The 19,575-nt window shown below is 35.3% G+C and overlaps 3 protein-coding genes across 6 annotated transcripts; all 3 read left to right on the top strand.

The window, feature by feature from the left end:
* The first annotated feature begins 2,404 nt into the window (after positions 1-2,404).
* LOC107784989 (neoxanthin synthase, chloroplastic-like) lies at positions 2,405-4,254 on the top strand. The gene has a single exon (XM_016606198.2). The coding sequence runs from the start codon at positions 2,563-2,565 to the stop codon at positions 4,060-4,062; it is 1,500 nt and encodes a 499-aa protein (XP_016461684.2). The 5' UTR covers positions 2,405-2,562; the 3' UTR covers positions 4,063-4,254.
* Positions 4,255-5,391: 1,137 nt separating this feature from the next.
* On the top strand, positions 5,392-8,188 carry LOC107784984 (casparian strip membrane protein 2-like). The gene is made up of 3 exons (XM_016606189.2): positions 5,392-5,848; positions 6,480-6,603; positions 7,824-8,188. The coding sequence occupies exons 1-3, from the start codon at positions 5,559-5,561 to the stop codon at positions 8,037-8,039; spliced, it is 630 nt and encodes a 209-aa protein (XP_016461675.1). The 5' UTR covers positions 5,392-5,558; the 3' UTR covers positions 8,040-8,188.
* A 2,358-nt stretch (positions 8,189-10,546) lies between these two features.
* Positions 10,547-17,835, top strand: LOC107784988 (OVARIAN TUMOR DOMAIN-containing deubiquitinating enzyme 6). 4 transcript variants are annotated; one of them, XM_016606195.2, is made up of 9 exons: positions 10,547-10,685; positions 11,475-12,442; positions 12,819-12,980; positions 15,359-15,436; positions 16,252-16,330; positions 16,457-16,602; positions 16,793-16,858; positions 16,951-17,125; positions 17,251-17,835. In XM_016606195.2, the coding sequence occupies exons 2-9, from the start codon at positions 11,768-11,770 to the stop codon at positions 17,463-17,465; spliced, it is 1,596 nt and encodes a 531-aa protein (XP_016461681.1). In that variant the 5' UTR covers positions 10,547-10,685; positions 11,475-11,767; the 3' UTR covers positions 17,466-17,835. The 4 variants fall into 4 exon arrangements, with proteins under 4 accessions (XP_016461681.1, XP_016461682.1, XP_016461679.1 ...); XM_016606196.2 differs by having other exon boundaries at positions 10,592-10,828; XM_016606193.2 differs by having other exon boundaries at positions 10,593-10,767.
* Positions 17,836-19,575: the final 1,740 nt, after the last annotated feature.

Here is a 19,575-nt window from a genome sequence, read left to right as displayed (position 1 = left end):
AGCTAATACATTAGTAATAAATTCATAACTAAATGTACAAAAATTTAAACTTTAATGTGCATATTTTAAAACTACTAGAATTAAATTCTTGAAGGATTATAAGAGTTTAACAGTTGAATTTTCTATCTCAGTCCAAGTAGTAGTAGGTTGAAGTCAAAATCTTTAAACTTATTATTAGTGATGTTAGAGATTCTATATGGCTGATATAGAAGGGTACTTTTACAAAAAGCTAGAAAAATAGATGTTGCTTTTATAGTAAAAAGTTGTTACATAGAGATAAAGTATAAAATAAAAATTTGATATTGTGAATAACTATTACTATATAAGATTAACTGGGGCCCATTGAAAAGGTTAAGTATTAATTTGGTAGGAAAGTATCATGACTTCATTATTCTTTCTTGTGCTGGTGCTGTTTTTATTAGGCCGAACGGTATGATGCCAAATTAGCGTCCTTTGTGCCTCTCCACAATGAGCATTCCAACTACTAGGATAATGCCAAATTGTCTAATCAAAATGCACGTTTAGGCCATATAGCTCATCTGGGCTCTCTAACTTACTTTGCCACGTGGTGATTAGATCTAGGTTGAAGAAGGTCATATGGGCCCCAGTTACGCTTAATAGCTGCACAAATTTCTTGCCGTCCATGCACTGACTACAAGGCAAATCCACTATCCGTTGGTGTTTCGTAGGTTGTACATAGGTCGGGTTGATTCGGATTTTACAATTACCAAATCAAACCAATTATGTCGGGTTATTAAATCTAAAGACCAAACCAAACCAATAAAACTCAGATTTTTCACTCTCGATTTTTCTCGGATTTTTGGGTTATTCGGATTTCTCGAAGTTTTTTTTCCGGGTAAAATCTTCGTAGAAAAAAACATACAAATTGTGCTCAAAATATTTCTTTAATCCTAGTAAGATACAACTATATAAAGTATTTTCCAAGAAAATAATACAAAATATGAGATGTGTCATGACATTATCCTAAAATATTCAACAATAAAGACAATAAAATTATGTAATATAAATATTGCTAATTAAAAAGCCATAATAAAAATAAACATAATCTAAAAGTACTAAGTCATGCTAAAATAAGTAGATTAATAAGGGAGTATTAATTACATGACTAAACGCTAAAGAAAAAATAAAAATAGGTAATGCATTTTTTTAAATTATTGCAAAACAAAAAATAGATATTCAATACATTCCCGTTCATAGTATTGAATTGAATGTTTTTTGTTAGCATTAGTATTGATTTGATTTTGGTTTGGGCTTTTGTTAGCATTATTTAATTTACTAATGTTAATGGCTATAAAACTTGTTGGAACATTTAAAAGTTCTAAGTCCAACCTTGAAATAATACCTTAAAAGATAAAATTATGAAATTTTTTAAGAAATATTTATAAATTACATCACAATAAGTATATTTATATATTAAATATATCTAAAATTTCTATATATGTAATGTTGGGTTGGGTTGGTTTCGGTTTGACTTGCTTTAGTCAAAACCAAACCAAGCCAAGTATGGTTGGATTTTTTTTTTCAACACCAAACCATAGTCGAATTTTTTTTCTCGGGTTGATTCGAATTATTGGGGTGGTACGGTTTATCAGTTTCCTTTGTACACCCTAGTGCTTTGTAATGTAGAAGTTTTGCTGAGGAAGTTCTGTAACGTACCACCGAAAAATATTTTATATTTGTGGCAGAGCACTATTATTATAGGTGGTGGATATTGGCTTTTAACTCCCTCTTTGTAACCTTCACTAATTTTCTAATAGACGAGGTTTTAATGGTGCTTACACGTATCTCAATTAATTCTATGAGGTACTTACTATTTGGATATACAATTATATGTATTGGGTAACTTTGTTCGGGACGAGTTCCAATTTTCACCCAACTTTGGAGATATTCAATCAAATAGAGGTTTTATCAGTGGACTTTGTAATCACCAAGAATTTTGTTTCATACAAAATTATGACCTTAAGTTATTGGAAGTTTGCAATAGGAAAATGATTCATTTAAGAGAGAGAAGTTATATACAAAATAGTTTATAATATCTACTAAAAGGCTGGCTTAACATGAAATCTTATTTGGTAACTAAATCTTTACTTCATTTCGTTAGTTCAATTCGATTTTTCAGCTTTCATATTTTAGTTCGTTTTTTTTTTTTTTGGATTAGTTTTTCTGTTGGGCATGTAAAAGAACTCCCTCAAAATTGTAGAAATAATTTGTCATGCTCTCTTCAATTCTTTTCTTTTTTTGTTATCATTAAAAGGGAGGCCAATACAAAGAAAATATGGAAGAGAGAGGTGAAGAGCAGGGACTGTGGGAAAATGCTTTTATTAACCTTATAAAAGATTCTATTCGATTAGCTCCTTTTCTTCATATTCTATTTTTTTTTTTTATATTGTTTTGTAATATGAGCCAAAGTAGGTACCCAAAAGCATCAATATATCCTATTGCCTCTACTCGATTTCAATTTCAATAAACTCCTCCTCCTTAAACTATATTACCTCCCACCATAAGTAGCCATTCTCCATGTTACAGTTTCTCTAAATCTAAATGGAAACTCTTCTCAAACCTTTTCCATCTCCTTTACTTTTCACTCCTACACCTCACAGGTCTATTTTTCAACTGAATTCTACTTTTCTGAATCCAACCACCCAGAACTTTTCAAGAAAAGTTCATCGCAGAAACAAAAGTAGTAGTAACAAATTTTGTAGCTTTCTTGACTTAGCACCCACATCAAAACCAGAGTCTTTAGATGTTGACATCTCATGGGTTGATCCTAATTCGGGCCGGGCTCTATTCGACGTGATCATCATCGGAGCTGGTCCTGCGGGCCTCCGGCTAGCTGAGCAAGTATCAAGATATGGTATTAAGGTATGTTGTGTTGACCCTTCACCACTTTCCATGTGGCCAAATAATTATGGTGTTTGGGTTGATGAGTTTGAGAAGTTAGGATTGGAAGATTGTTTAGATCATAAGTGGCCTATGACTTGTGTTCATATAAATGATAACAAGACTAAGTATTTGGGAAGACCATATGGTAGAGTCAGTAGAAAAAAGTTGAAGTTGAAATTGTTGAATAGTTGTGTTGATAATGGAGGGAAGTTTTATAAAGCCAAGGTTTGGAAAGTGGAGCATGAAGAATTTGAGTCTTCAGTTGTTTGTGATGATGGTAGGAAGATAAGGGGTAGTTTGATTGTAGATGCAAGTGGTTTTGCTAGTCCTTTTATAGAATATGACAAGCCAAGAAACCATGGTTATCAAATAGCTCATGGGATTTTAGCACAAGTGGATAATCATCCATTTGATTTGGATAAAATGGTGCTTATGGATTGGAGGGATTCTCATCTGGGAAATGAGCCATATTTGAGGGTGAACAATACTAAAGAACCAACATTCTTGTATGTGATGCCATTTGATAGGAATTTGGTATTCTTGGAAGAGACTTCTTTGGTGAGTCGGCCTGTGCTATCGTATAGGGAAGTGAAAAATAGGATGGTGGCAAGGTTAAGGCATTTGGGGATCAAAGTGACAAGTGTTATTGAGGATGAGAAATGTGTGATCCCCATGGGAGGACCACTTCCGCGGATCCCTCAAAATGTTATGGCAATTGGTGGAAATTCAGGGATAGTTCATCCATCGACAGGGTACATGGTGGCTCGGAGCATGGCATTGGCACCAGTTTTGGCTGAGGCCATTGCTGAGAGCCTCGGCACAACCAGAATGATAAGAGGATCTCCACTTTACCATAAAGTTTGGAATGGTTTGTGGCCTCTAGAGAGAAGAAGTGTGAGAGAATGTTACTCTTTTGGGATGGAGACTTTGTTGAAGCTTGATTTGAAAGGGACTAGGAGATTGTTTGATGCTTTCTTTGATCTTGATCCCAAATACTGGCAAGGGTTCCTTTCCTCAAGGTTGTCTGTCAAAGAACTTGCTATGCTTAGCTTGTACCTTTTTGGGCATGCCTCAAATTTGGCTAGGTTGGATATTGTTACAAAATGCCCGGTGCCCTTGGTTAAAATGATTGGAAATCTAGCAGTAGAGACCATTTGAATGTGAATGGTTGGATAATTTTAGTTTTTTTAGATTATTTTCATCTTTTCTAAATGAAAAAAATGAAAGAGGTCTCTGTAATGGTAGTTTACTTGGAACAGAAGTCTAGCGGAAAAGTAAAAGAAGAAATGGAAGCTACTATTCCCTACGTATCAAGGATTCAATATATGTGATCAAGATTGATTTTCGTGCTGATATGACTTTATACAAGATACCTGGCTAGGAAAATAGCATCGTAATCACTATCGGTCAAACTTGGACTAGTTCACAAATCCGATATCCTGTCAGAAAATATTTTGGTCTAAAATTAAAAATTGAAACTTCACTAAAGGCTGTAGAAAAGAAATTAGGATTGAACCACTGTTGAATAGAGGTAGTAAGTAGCTAACGAAATAGTCTGAGGTGTGTGCGGGCTCAAGAGATTGGTATTTATAGACGTAGAGAAGTCTGTGTCCTGCATAAGTTTTAGGATCCATGAAAATAGGATAACTCAGACAATCTGGTTGTATAGCTAAGTTATCGATCAATGCTGCATTTCAGATATGTAAGTATATAGGACAAAAGGTGAGAGGCAACATGTGATACCAAGTGTGCATTTGATTGACAGGACTAACTAATCGCTATAGTTTCCAAACACAATGAATTAACTGGATAATATCTTTTCTAAAACAATAAACAGGAAAAGCATCAGTCTCATTAATCATTGACAGACAACAAATGAACTACTATTAGTAAAGTTAAAATAAATGTTCTTTTAGTCTAATGGAGTGGGTTGTGCAAATCAAGTTCTCTAATCAAGGTTGGTTTATGAACTGCTCCACAATGACCCTCTAATATCCTCAACCTACGGCCAGGCACCAGAAAACGGAGCTGCTCCATCATATCTTTTGAGAACAATGTTTAGTATGTAATTCAAGGGAAGGAATGAGCATTTACCATCCTTGAATACTATTGCCTTAGTGCGAGAACCCCATCCATAGGTTTACGTATCTGTTGGTCAGCTGCAAATTATGAAAAAACCTTAAACAAATTTGATCTCATAAGTTTTCACACTAGTACTTTTCTCTGTCTAAAATTGAATTAGGTTTTGCTTTTCATATCCAATCAAGAAACGTACTTGAAAATTTCCAAAGATGAAGAGTTTGAGTTGTAACCACTCCTCCATACAAGCGCCAATGCCTTTTTTTTTAAGGAAAAGTATTCTCAACAATTTCATCCAAACTAATCCATGTCCCCCCCCCCCCACCCCCACCCCACCTCACCCAAAAAAAAAACCTCTACACTGATATATGGAGTATATATTTCAGCCCTGTTCATTCATAACGCAAATAGCTGTAACTTCTATCAAAGAACCATTTCACATACATCCCCCTTCTATATAATTCCAACCCTTTGTCTTACTTCTTTTATAACGCAAAAAAGCGCTTATAACTTGTGTTAAAGGACCTCTCTCAAATACATCCCCTAGCTCTCCCCTGCATATATTAATTAGTATAATGGATTCAAAATCCCATAGCCATGAAACAGCCATTAACATATCTGAAACAGAGTCCAACAAAGGAAAATCTACTGCTGCCACCATTGTAGCTACCACAAAAGCTATTCCTCATAATCACAAGGGAGGATGGCTACGAGGGGTTGCCATATTCGACTTTATTCTGCGACTTTGTGGCCTTGTGGCTGCTCTGGCTGCTGCAACTACCATGGGAACTACTGATGAAACTCTTCCTCTTTTTACTCAGTTCTTTCAGTTCGAAGCTAGCTATGATGATCTCCCTGCTTTCTCGTACGTATTATTGAATTGTGACCACCTCACTAATTCAAATTTTTCAATTTTTTCCCCACTCACGAAACAACCAATATTTTTTTCAAGTGAAATGAATGTCCAAACATAATTTCAAATTACAAATATTATTTTTCAATTTAACTCCAAATACTATTTTTTTTTTCAAAAATTATAATTTTTATGTCTAAACGCCTACTAAATTGTTGGAAAAGCACACTTTTTATTTAATCTCTCTGTCTCAAAAAGATTGGCACTATTTCTTTATTAGTCTGTTCCAGAAAGAGTTTCACCTTTCAATATTTCCTCAATATGAAGCTTTTTTAGCCACACAAATATTATGACATGTTTCAGACCACAAGTTTCAAAAATTTTAGAGTCACACATATGTTATGGCTTATATAAGACTACATATTTTAAAAGTCTTTCCTTTTCAATTAAAGTTTGTGTCAAGTCAAACTAAAATAATCATTTTAAAACGGAGAGAGTCCTAATTTACCTGTCAGCACTACACTATTTACAGTATCTATTTTGCTTAAATTTGCCCAATAATTAGTTATAGTAAGTTTTTTTTCTCTTTTCTACTAATTCTGATTCTAAGTTGATGAAACTGTTATATATGATTGATTTTCAGGTATTTTGTGGTGGCAAATGCTATTGCAAGTGGATACCTTGTCCTCTCTCTACCTTTCTCCATTGTTTGCATTGTTCGACCACATCTTGTTGGAGCTAGACTTCTTCTGTTAATTCTTGACACAGTAAGCAGAATAAACAAACTTTTCTTTAATGTATTTTAGGCCTCATTTTTTTTAAAGATTAAGACGTCTAAATATGAATACACGTTTGAATATTAAGATGTGTATTAAGATTAAAATATTTGAATTTGAATACACATCTGAATATTAATATGTGTATTAAGATCTGAATACTAAATGATTAAGATTGTTTGATTTTTTACATCTGAATGTATAAAATTTACGTTTATTTGAAAATTAATAAACATAAAATTCAAATAAAAGACTAATTAACCTAATATTCCATCACTAAAATATATAGTTTTTTAAAATATGATAGTTGCTGGTGGTGATGGCTAACGGTAGCGCTTGTGAATGCTGACTAAAAGCGGTGGTTAGTGGTAGATTTGGTTGATGGTGGCAGTTTAGGGTGGTAGCTAGTGGTGATTGGTAGTGATAGCTATTGTGATTGAGGATGGTGGTGGTGGATGGTGATAGTTAATAATGGCGGGTGGTAGTTATGATTGAGGAAAATGGTGGTGGGTGGTGGTAGTTTATAATGATGGCTAGTGTCAGCTATGATCGTTAATGGTGATGGGGTGGTTAGTTGTGGTAGTTGAGGGGATGAATGTTGGTTGTCGTTGAGAATGATGGTTGTAGGAGTGATGGGGATGGTGGGTGGTGTTAGTCGACAATGGTGGCGGCTATAATTGAGGATGATGGTGGTGATGGTTGAGTACGGTGGTAGTTGATAATGATAGGCGGTGGCGGCAGTTAATAATGAATATAGATGATAACATCTTAATGAAATTAAGTCTATGTTATAGATCTTACTGATATAGACCTATTAAGTGGTTGTGAAATAAAAAAATAAACACGCTTAACGATTAAGATCTAAATAATTAAGACTCAGACTTTAAAAACAAACGCACTTAATATCTGAGATCCGAATGATTAAGATTCAGACCTTTATTAAGTGCAAACAAACAAATGAGGCCTTAGATTGCTTTTGAATAATAAAGAGGTAACAAATAAATTCAGAGGCTTGTCCTCTTTAGATGCTCTTAACTATTGAGTCGTACTACAAGAAAAATAACATGCATTACAGTACAGAATAAGATTTGAGTTTTAATACTACTGTGTAAATCCTGCTAAGTGTTAATTATAACCACTACCGTCATTTGGAAAATATATAAGGGGGAAACAGGATGAATTAAGCTTATGATTAAGAAAAAATGGTGCAGGTAATGGTGGCATTTACCACGGCTGGAGCAGCTGCGGCGGCTGCCATAGTGTACTTAGCAGAAAACGGCAACTCCACCACACAATGGCTGGAGATATGCCAGCAGTTCGGCGATTTCTGCCAGCGAGCGAGCGGCGCCGTCGTGGCTTCTTTCATTGCGGCAGTCATCTTCATCTTCCTTGTCATTTTCTCTGCCCTGTCTCTCCGAAGACACTAAGACCAAATGGACATTTGGAGTCGCCACTGTTGTTTATGGAATGTACTAGTATCTTATCGTATGATGTGCTCACTTTCGCAAATATTTGGATTTGGTTTGTCTTTCATTTTGAGTTGTTGTAATGAAGTTGCACACATCTGCTTTTGACTTGTTGGACGTCAATTTGCTTATTCACTTCTCTAATACGGTTAATGAGGATTCCAAACAGAAAAATTCAAATCCAGATTGCAGTGTGTATCTCCAACTAATTATTTTAACCAAAAAAAGAAAGAAAAATGAAATGAAAAGTACTAGGAAGTTGGATTAAATTTTCTCCAAGTCTTCTTGTTTCCTCCCTACTTTTAGTTAGGGGTGGGCATTCGGTATTTCGGTTTGGTATTTAATAATTTTGGTTCGGTATTCGGTTTATTAATTGTGCATACTAAATACCGTATCAAAATATATCGGTACGGTTAGGTATTTCTTATTTTGGTTCGATACGGTTTCGATTTAAACCAAATCTTCACTATCTTCACACCCACTCCGTTAACTAATGTAATCCATGTTGATCATTGTGCTAACACATGACTATGTTCTTCTTAATGCAGGATTACTATGTTCAGTGGTAGCATAACACGGTTAAGCCTCTCACTTCATTATTGCAAGGATGGTAGTAAAATCGTCTAGGATTTTACAAAGCAAAATAAAATTGAATATTAGCAATATCATCTTGATTTCTTAGGAATGAGTATACTGTATAGTATGTACCTTTTGTTGAAGTTCAGTAAGTTAATCAAGCATGTGTTGTGTCTAAAAGCAAGTTAAAATGAGTCGATTTAATTCTTATTAGATAATTACACAAGTTTTCTTTAATTTCGAATAGAGCAATAATTAAGATGTTGCTTTTTTATCTTGAATTAGTATTTAGGAAGAAGTTATCTAAGTTAGAAAAAAATATTTTGCAGAATATGAGGACGGAATACATTAAATTTAATAATGTACTCCCTCCGGTCCAAAATAAGTGATTTTCTGGCCTTTTTCTTATGGTCCAAAATAAGTGATTTTTCCAGATTTCAAGAATGAATTAATTATTTTTTTCCTACATTGTCCTTGGAGTAACTAGTGTTGGAATATGTGTTAGGAGTGTTTATGTGAGATAGTAAAGGTTAATATGGTCAATTCCATTGCTAATTAATGTAAAAAGGTGAATTTCTTAATCTGTGTGAAAACATCCAAAAAAATCACTTATTTTGGACCGGAGGGAATAATTAATAAGACAAGTAACTATTGGGCTAAAAAATAAAAATAAAGTTGGACTTGGACTAAAAATTTTCGGTATTTCGAAAATATACTGAAATACCGAAAAAACCGAAATCAAAATATCAAATTAAATCGGTTCGATTCGAAATTCGTTTTTTTGGATTTTATGTCCATCCATACTTTTAGTCATACTTTAATCTAGTAGGATGGTTTATCTATATTCATAACTAATTGGCTTTAGTCATACTTTAATCTAGTAGGATGGTTTATCTATATTCATAACTAATTGGCTTTATCAACCTATGGGATCTGACACGGTTAAATTCACGAGGTTAACTTTTTCATTCTTTCCTCAAGTGAGGAACTTGACATTATGTTAACTTCAATCTTGTCTCTAGTATCTTTTGGTAATATTTCAAAAGTTTTTCCTCCTTTTTATTTTCCATCACATATCTTCCGAAAATCAAAAGTTTTTCTTGTTTTGGCGATTGATGAAGATAATTTAGTTAATCGATATTTTCATTAATCTTTCATTTAATCATATGATAAATTTATATAATTTGAAATCGAGCAAGAAGAAGAATGTGCAGCTCTTTAACACAAGCTTCTAATCAACTGAAAATATCACTATGAAGTTTGGAAAGTCAATTTGAGGCGCTTTTATCTTCTATCAAAATTAAACTACCAATTTAATTGTTATTTCAATATTTGTTCTATTTTTTTTAACAACAATAACAAAAAACTCAGTAAAATCCCATATAGTGAGGTCTGGAGAGAGTATATAGTGTATACGCAGATCTTACACCCACCTTATAATGACAGAAAGGCTATCTTCGATAGAACCACGGTTCAAGAAAGCATATTCACAGCATTGTTAAAAAGAAATACAGTAACTGAGAAACCATAGGAAAAAAACAATACAAAAAGCAAAAACAACAACAAGATAATAAGATAACCAAAGAAAAAGAAACAACGAGAAGTAATATAAATCTAATCTAAGTACAAGCAAATACAAGAATAATATTAATGCTACAAATAAAAAAAAGAAATACACTCGACTATCTACTGACTCTTACCTTAATTTTTATACAATGAAAATTCCTATATAAAATCCTAAAAGGTTTCATAGTTAAATTAGTGAGGAAATGAAACTCCATATGTTGAAAACATTTCCTCCATGATTAAAATAAAAGGGAAAAGAAGAAACATTTCCTCCATTCCACACGTGCAAATAATGCGCTTCTGACGGGACCAACGGAGTCGGCAGTAAAATTCTTAAGTCACGTGTCCCTTCCTCCTCTCTTTCTCTTCCCCAGCCTCCCATTTTCTCTCAAACTTTACCCATTTTCGCCACCTAAAACACACACAAATACATACATATATACACTATCTTCCTTCGCCTAGAAGGTAAATTGCATTCTCTTTTCGTTCCTCCGCTTCGCAGATTATATACTAAACCCTAGCCAGTGGGAATTTCTGCTTCAATTAGGTCTGTCATAATCAACTGAGTTACGTAATTCTCCCTGAGTCAACTTTAGGGTTTCCCATTTGTAAGCTCTGGCGCCGTTCCTTGTTTAATGCATCTTTATCTTTATTGATTGTGTCTGTGGGATTTAGTTTTTCTACTATTGACTTGCCTTTGTTAAAAAATTTCAACTTGTTCAAAAAAATGTGGTTGTAACTTAAATTTTTTCTAAGAAAAATTAGCCTTCGATGATCTCATTGTAGGATAAATCTAATTTGTCTACTTGGATTTTGAATTTATTTAATGTTTCTGAAAATTTTTAATAGTACAGGGTATTAAGTCTTTGATTTACAATAGAAATACACGTGTGCCTGAAACTGAGTGATAGTATAGAGGTTTTTAGCGTGAATTACCCTTGGTTTGATGTATTCTTTTAGTTATTTTATTTACTTACCATCAGTGTTTTTAGTTGGGTTAGAGAATTGTATGTGGGATAAATGTGATATCTAATTAAATTAAAGAACCCCTAAATTGTTTAGCATTGGAATAAATTGGGTCCGAGGAGGGAGGATTCGTTAAAGAGGATCATGTATCTGTCTGTATTAGTTTTGGGATTGAGAAGTAGTTGATTCATATATATGTTCCTGTGGTGTAATTGATGGAGTAGGATTACTTTTAAATTACTATCTTTTATCTAGCATTTGGTGATGATTAGTTGGTCGTAATTGCAGTTTTAAGCACGTGGCTTACTTTTGGGAAATTTCAAGGAACATAAAGAGAAGAGGCTTTGTTGTGTCAAAGAAGATTTTTGGAGTTGAAGGTCTCATGAGAATATATACGGGAATGCAGAAAGTAGTTCGCGAGGATCAAAAGGAAGTAGGCTGCTGCAAGAAATCATTCAGTAAAGGTATTGGTGTGACCGCCCCAAAAGCCAGAAAGCGTGACAAATTGAAAGTGTTTCTCTAATTTGGGTAAAGGCAGAGTGGTTATTTTGTGGTTCTGTAGTTGAAGAAGGGCAACAATAATGACACGGATACTTGTTCAGCGAGGTTCTACAGGGTCTTCATCGTCGTTGTCAAACCAGAACAGGTCATCAGTTTCACTCCCTGAATCATCTGCATCTTCTTCAGCTCCATTGCAGCCACAGGCTTCTAGCACTAGTCAGGTACCATCAGCTCTGGAAGATGACGAGTTGGTAGGAGAATTTCCAGAATCTATTGTCTTGGATGAGTTTTCAGTTGGTTCTTTCAACCACAAAGGTGAAGGTGATGATGCTTCATTAGAAAACTTCAGCAGTGACAGAAGCCACCTTGAAGAAAAGATTATTGACAATGAGAAGATAGGTGATGGTGCTTTTGTCTGTGGGGACTCTGTAAAAGGATCTAGTGGTTTAAGTGTTGAGGCAGCGGAAAATGAGGGAACTTCTGTGCAGGGGGCTAAAAGTAGTTCGTGTCCACCTCCACCTCCTGTCCCACCTCCTAAACCTGTGTCTCTAAGCTGTAGTCCAAGGAAATTTTCATCAGGTAGTTCAAATGCAGTGCTGTTAGGATCTGGGGAACTTGTTGGGCGGCCTAATGTGTCAACTAGGACTTCACCTGCGGGATCTAGGCCATCCTCTCCGCGGTCACACAGCGAAAGTGAAGGTTATAATAGTGCCGATGAGCAGAACCCCAAATTTGGATCCTCACACAATGATATGGTAAGGTCAAAATTATCTACTAGAAACTGATCAAGGCTGCAGTTTATGATCCCCTTGTCTGTTTTGGGAGTAGAGTTGATCATTGCTTATAATTTTTTTTATAAGCATGTGCTTTTGGAAGGTTATTATAACTTTATTTCTTAAGCACATACAATCAGCAATGATTGTCCTGTGCAAATCGTGCATTCTAAACAGTTAGTGGCTGTTTATCCCGTATGCGGAATGGCAAGCTTGAGCAAGCACAAAGTGGAATGGTCATTCCGCTCATGTAATTTGGCATGAGTGAAGAATGATCTATCTAGTAATTCACAAGTACACTGATTTGACTAGCAGATTGCACATATCTGAAATTGCAAACTTGACAATTTTGTTTTAGGAGAGAGAGCACCAGTTTGAAAGTGATATTAGAAGAGCAAAAGGCTTAGAAGTTAAGAAAATGCTGGAAGATGGGAACTGCCTCTTCCGTGCAGTTGCTGACCAAGTATATGGTGATTCTGAAGCTTATGATTTGGTCAGGCAGATGTGCATCGACTACATGGTAATGATTCTACTAAACGTTCTGTTATAAATGCGATTTTATTTGTCTACTTCATTTATCTTTCTTTTGCAGGTCGAGAAATTTATTACTTGATTTTAGTTTCTTGTAGAAACGCTGTTTCTTAACATGCCATTAGATAGGGAGATGAAGCTAGGATTTTGTTTTGTGCATCAGAGGGCCATCAGTTATATCAGCTCTTCCCTTGATTTGTTAGTTATGAAATTTGGTCGACAGTGACCTGGTACGACTGACAGTAGAAAAGGTGCACTAACAGTATAAACATAGTACGTTATGCTTGACGCAGAGGTAGATTCAGAAAAGTGATTGAACTTGTTCCTAAGCCTCTGCTTTGGAATCAAATACTGAATCTGCTAATTTGAGAGCTAAAGTAGTTTCCAATATGCCTATCTATAGTAGGTTCTTGGCATGCCAGGGTATCCTTTGCTGCATATTTTTTAATATCTGAACTAAAGTATCTTTTCCCCTTGACTGACAGCATTTGTCATTTATGGTTTGTGCGGTATATTCTTAATGTGTAATTTAAAACTAGTCTTATGATGTTCAAATCCCTCCAAGCACCTGCACTTGCGCAGAGCTGTGTTCTAGAGATGGTGAGAGCATTTCATAAATTCGTTAATGGACATAAATTTTTTATTTTTCCATCTATAGCCACTCCCTGTACATTTAAGAGAGCCAAAATTGTTCTTTCAGATTTTCCCATCTATATCCTCTCACTATTCTAGCTAGAGAATATTGAAACCTTTTGTTTTATCATGAAAGGACATTTTCTCTCTGATTATCTAATTTTTCACTGAGGCATATTTAAGTTAGTGATTGGAATTCATGATATAAATTACGAATGTCAAGTAAATTTGAAAAATCTGTCTAGAGAAGAAATTTGTTATATGGAATCAAGAGAGGGTGGGTTGCGGTAGCTTGACCGTCGATGTAAAAAATCAATCCTTGATGAATTTCTTAAACGTTAAATTTGTTTGAGCATGTTAATCTAGACGTGCTACATCGGCATTCAGGTTTAGTATTAAATGGAATAGACATACCATAATATTGCCTCCTGAATAGAGCGAAATGAATAGGGAGGATTCATATAGCCAGAGCTTTTTTTTTAATAAAGTAAAGTCTTCATATAGCCAGCACATATAATTGGGATGAATTGGTTGGTTGATTAATTGACTGATTAGAATGCAAAAAAGTAACAGAATGATTTACCCCAAGAGAAGAAATAGGAACAACTGATATTCGTAGCATTTTAGTGTTTGTTGTTAGTTTATTGTTCCCTTCTAGATTTTCTTGAAGCCATTAAATCATTGCCTCTTTAATAGTGCTAATATTTCCCTGTCTTGTTGCCAATGATAATTCCCATGCTTTGTTCCCCAGCTTCTTTTTATCAAGCTTTTTCCCTTTTCGTCTGGACCAACCACCTTCGAAACTCGGGGATAATGAGCCCACCCCTCTACTTCTCCACTTAAATACTAGGCTTAGTTTTAAACCCTCAGGGGTTGGACCTGCGACCTAAGTCACAAGCCCTTCAACCTTTGCCACTTGAACTGAGCCTTGCGGGCATCCGCTTTTTATCAAGCTACCTGGTCGGCTTAGCTTTTCTTTGTCTTTACAATAATCCTCAGTATGATATCCTTCCAATGGTATGTGTATGATTCTTCCTGAAGCAATGTGATGGGCAGTGCCAAAGATGAGCTTTATTTTTCTTTGAGGGTGGCAGGGCAGGCTTAGTTTAGTTTCTGGTTATAGGGATTAGGATGTGTAAATAGTGGTGGTTTTTTGTAAGAGGAAATGTTCTAAGTTTCGTGCCAGACTCCATTTTTCCTTTCTCTTCCAAGATATGTAACCATTTTCCATCATTTTAATGGTTTAGTGGAAGGAAGCCTGCAGTTCATTTAGCATTAGAAGTTGAGGGACCTTTCTCTACAGTTAGCTAAGGTACTAAACCTCATCTAGCCAAGTGACGGTTAAATTTGAAAGTTATCCTACAGTTTGGTGTGCTCTAAGATAATAAAAAGAAGAGGTTAAAACATTATCTAGAGTTACATTATCTAGAGTTAAGGTTATGGTGCCTTGTTATTCGCTTCTGGTTGGGGCATGGGGGATGGAAGATGTAAAAGTGCATATTGTTACTGTTTGGTTTCCGTTTCATGATGTCGTCTTCTTGCATAAGTCAGTATTGGAAGTTCCGCTGAATAGAGGTTAAAATCTATGGGCTTGATGCATAATCTCGTATCCTTTTGTTCCCTTTGTGTATATTGTTGGTGCGTCTGTTTCTTAATCATTTATATGGTTTTCTGCACAGCCTTATAATTTATTTACTGTCTCTTTATTTATTCGATGAGCATCTTCTGTTGTAGGAGCGCGAAAGAGACCACTTTTCTCAGTTTATAACTGAAGGATTCACATCCTATTGCAAGAGAAAAAGGAGAGACAAGGTATGTTATGTGGTTATTCAGAAATTCTCTCTCCGAGTCATTATGTTGCTTCTGTCCTATCTTGGCGCAAGCAGAATTGGAGCATTACGCATAACCGAAAAAATTGGTATCTGTTGATAGAATCTCTCAGGATGCAGGATGATGCATTTTCTAGGTGATGGTCATTAGAGACAGTTTTAGTGTTTTTCGGAACTATGTCAAATCCAACACAAAAATGATGAAGAGATTACCCAGAAAAAATATCTGGTTACTGCGATGTGAATTCACTTTTCTTTAGTTGTTTGGTGAATAATTTCAAACTGCTAAGTATACTACTCTCATCGGAACCTCTAACGTTTATATTCTACTGTTAGTTATTTGCTAATTTCTTTATGATGCATATGATTATCTCGTATGTTGTATTGCCCATTGTATCTTCAGTTCCTTATTTTCGTTTGAGTGGAGGACGGTGGTTAAATTTTGTGTTTTTTACCCCTTAAATGAATATTTAAAATTTCCTTTCTATTTACCTATCCCGAGAAAAATGGGGTGTTCAGTCTACCTGCACCAGCGTTTCTGTTTTCGATCATTTTATGTTGGTTTCTGCTGCTTGATTTTTCTTAGGTTACTTCTTTACTTTCTAGGAAAAGATTAGATTAAAGGACTCATATGGACTGCAAATATCCATTTCTTTTAAAGACTTCTGCTATTTGTCGCTCTCGTGGATCGTGTTTTGCTTATCTATTATCCATCCATTTATCTGTGTGCCTATCCTTCTTTGTTTGTCAGTTCTTTGTCAGACTAACCAGACTAATGTTTTCATTACTGCGTTGGAGGTTTACGGCAACAATGTGGAAATCCAAGCGTTATCTGAAATGTATAACCGCCCTATCCATATATATTCTTACAGCAACGGTAAATTCGCTTCCTGACTTTTGGTTGTTCTTTGTAAAATGAGATGATGTGATGATCGTGATGCTCAGCTTTGTGAACTTGTCTCTGTTAGTTGCTTGCATTAAATTGTGGAATTTGCTGGTGCAGAACCAATGAACACGTTCCATGGAAGTTATAACTCAGACAGCCCTCCTATCCGTCTCAGTTATCATCATGGAAATCATTACAACTCCCTTGTTGATCCTCGCCGATTAACAGTTGGTGCTGGGCTTGGGTTTAGCTCTCTGCAAGGGGTAAACTCTCGAATTGCAAACAATCATGTTAATCGCTTTGCGGTCCTGTAATGCGATAACTTAGTGAAGCTGATGTTTCTCTTTACATATTATCTTTAGATTGTCATCATTAGTCTTTTATATATGATATGTTGTTTCTTTGCAAACCTATATGTTAGTTTCAGAAATATATTTTTTATTTCTCCTGCAGACAAACGTCAACAAGGATAAAGTAAAAGCTGCAATTAAAGCTCAACAGGACCAACAGATTGATAACGTTAAGTACCTAGAAAGTTCAATTTCATGGAATGATTTCCAACAACTAGATGCTCATGTGGTCTTTTATTTGGTTAAATGGTCCCATTTCAGGCGCTTCTAGCTGAAGGACGCTTCTACTCAGATCTTGAGCTCACTGAAAAGGAGATGGAACGCATGGTGATCGAAGCTTCTAGGGCTGAGTATATTGCTCGTGATAGGTTTAGACAACAGCTTGGTTGTCAAGAGTCTTCCACATCCGGAGCTGAGCCGTCATCTTCAGGAGCTAGTAAGTTTGAGCTTACATTTGATGAAGTTTAAAGTATCTTACATTATTTTCTAGGTTGCACCTCTATCGATGTAAGATCAATAAGTTTGCGGGTTTGAACTGTAAATTTTAACATTGAATTGTAGGGTCATCTGGAAGTGAGAAACGGCAGGAAGATGGGCTCTGCTTGCCAGATTCCACCTTTAGCGACTGCATCCAGATTATGCTGTCGATGGGTTTTAGCTATCCACGAGTAATTGAGGCTTATAGCTTATTTGGGGACGATGTGGATTCTATGGTTTGTTATCTTGTAGAAACCAGCAGTAGCAGCAGACGCAGCAAAGGAAAAGCAACTGAATGACGAACCGAGTCCGGAGTTAAATGGATGACAGTGTCTTGTGTTTTTCCAAGTACAAGTATTTGCTTTGTCTTGAGATTTCTATCTTGTATGGACCGTCCAATATATTTCTAAGTCAACTTTGAAGCTTAGTAATACTTGTGGTGCTGCTGCGCTACTGTTGGTATGTCGATTACTTATGTATGTGAATAATGCCATGCAACTTTAGAGAGGAAAGTTCTTCTGTTCAAACTTGTCGAAAATTGAGCCTAGGGTTTTTCGGAAATAGTCTCTCTATTTGTACACTTTACCCCCAAACTCCACAATCTGAGATTACAATGGGTTTTATTGTTGTAACTTTAAAGAGGAAAACTTGTGCGAGGCTTTCGCTTAATTTTTGTTTGATAAGTCCTTGGCTTTAGTGGTTTAGAGACTATCAGAAAACAAAATCATCCAGTGCTGGTTGTCATATGCCTCTTTATCTTATATTCCAGGCTAGATGAGAAATATCCAAATTAGTAAAAAGTAGTGTAATAGTTTACAACTTTACATCATACGAAGACTTGTCAAACAAGAAGATAAAGACTGACTGGTCTCATACCCCAAAAGGAAGAATACGAGGGAATATATTTACATCTCTGTACATCCTATATCACAACTCTTACTCGAGTGCGAAAAGGAAAACTCTACCCTAAAAACCTGAAGATCATTGAATATTACAATTGCTTAACCTGTCTCTCAAGAGTTAGATATTGTTGTAGTGGCCTTTGACTCACTTTCAAAGTATGGAGCATACTTTTTTGAAAACTTCGCGTTTGTTTGAAAAATGGTGATTTTGTTTTTCAGTAATTTTCTTTTAATTTTTGAAACAAATGCCACCTAAGTATTTACATATTTTAGCTAATATTGTCTAACATTCAATTTATTATCGAGAAATATTATATACAACAATGGTGAAGTACTCTAGGTAGTCACATCCGATTAAAGAAAGAAAAGTACGAGGTAGATTTACACTTAGGTAATAGTTAAAAGCATTAAAAGAACATGAATCCATATTAGGTGCTAGAAAGTGATATTGTAGTCAATAAAATTGTGTCAAAAAACAAAATAAGACGAAAAATATTGTAACAATCGTAGTATTTTATTTCAAATGATATGAGTGTACAATCTCTATAAATCCTCTGATTCTTCTTTCCAATAGTAAATAAATTTAAGAGTTTTTGAGATTGATCCTGAATATGTAGTTGTTGCCACGAATGTTGATCTTGTTCTTGAGCTTGAGATTGCTTGAACTTGACCTTGATTTGTTCTTCGTTCTTGAGCTTGAACTTGATTTGTTCTTCGTTCTTGAGCTTGAACTTGATTGATTGAAGCTTGAAACTTGTGGAGGAATCTGCAGCGTTTGATCCACGAGCTTTTTCTTGCTTCTTGTTATAACTTCTGGTGCCTTTTATGGGCTATGAAGACCCCGATTTATAGTTGTGGGAGGGAAGAGTTGATAAGAATATACTCTTTCCGACCAATCAAATTGAAGTGTGACAAGGCCGCATTTGATTGGCCAGAACATGTCACTTGCACATGTGGCGCGGTCATTGGCCTTTTAATGTGACTTGGCATGCCTTTACATTTTGACACGTGGCATGATCTCATTGGCTCTTTAGTTTGACTTGTCGTGCCACGTCATTTGACACATGGCACTAGGCCTCTAGGAAGATGGCATATTGGGCTTAATGTAGTGGGCTCATCACTTTAGCCCGATTAAATGGATTTGCCCAATGAGTTAGGACTTATTTTTTAGTCCATATATATATGATTATATAATTAATTCAATTATATTAGTCCAATAAGTTTATTTGAACTAATATGTCTTGATTTAGAATATAGTCCAAATTATTTTACGAATTTAATTTCAACAAAATTTATAAGCATATAAATGCCTCCTACTTGAAGACTTGTTGAGATATAGGCTTGTCGAATTATGCGGACGAGACTTGAAGTATAGGGGCGGATGCAGCGTATAACCTACGGGTTCAACTGAACCCATAAATAATAGATATGAACCCATAAATTTAAAAATACAATGAGTTCAATGTTAAAAGCCCTTAAAATTGAACCCATAAGATTTAATTCCTGA

This window comes from Nicotiana tabacum, chromosome 8, assembly GCF_000715075.1.
Source record: "Nicotiana tabacum cultivar K326 chromosome 8, ASM71507v2, whole genome shotgun sequence".
Lineage (NCBI taxonomy): Eukaryota > Viridiplantae > Streptophyta > Magnoliopsida > Solanales > Solanaceae > Nicotiana > Nicotiana tabacum.
This window is presented reverse-complemented; position numbering and strand designations above follow the sequence as displayed.

Coding starts and splice junctions, on each gene's coding strand:
- LOC107784989 (XM_016606198.2), top strand. CDS start 2,563: ATGGAAACTCTTCTCAAACCTTTTCCATCTCCTTTACTTTTCACTCCT.
- LOC107784984 (XM_016606189.2), top strand. CDS start 5,559: ATGGATTCAAAATCCCATAGCCATGAAACAGCCATTAACATATCTGAA. Junction 5,849..6,479: donor GATGATCTCCCTGCTTTCTC/GTACGTATTATT, acceptor ATTGATTTTCAG/GTATTTTGTGGTGGCAAATG. Junction 6,604..7,823: donor TTCTGTTAATTCTTGACACA/GTAAGCAGAATA, acceptor AAAATGGTGCAG/GTAATGGTGGCATTTACCAC.
- LOC107784988 (XM_016606195.2), top strand. CDS start 11,768: ATGACACGGATACTTGTTCAGCGAGGTTCTACAGGGTCTTCATCGTCG. Junction 16,603..16,792: donor GGTTTAGCTCTCTGCAAGGG/GTAAACTCTCGA, acceptor TTTCTCCTGCAG/ACAAACGTCAACAAGGATAA. Junction 16,859..16,950: donor AGGACCAACAGATTGATAAC/GTTAAGTACCTA, acceptor GTCCCATTTCAG/GCGCTTCTAGCTGAAGGACG.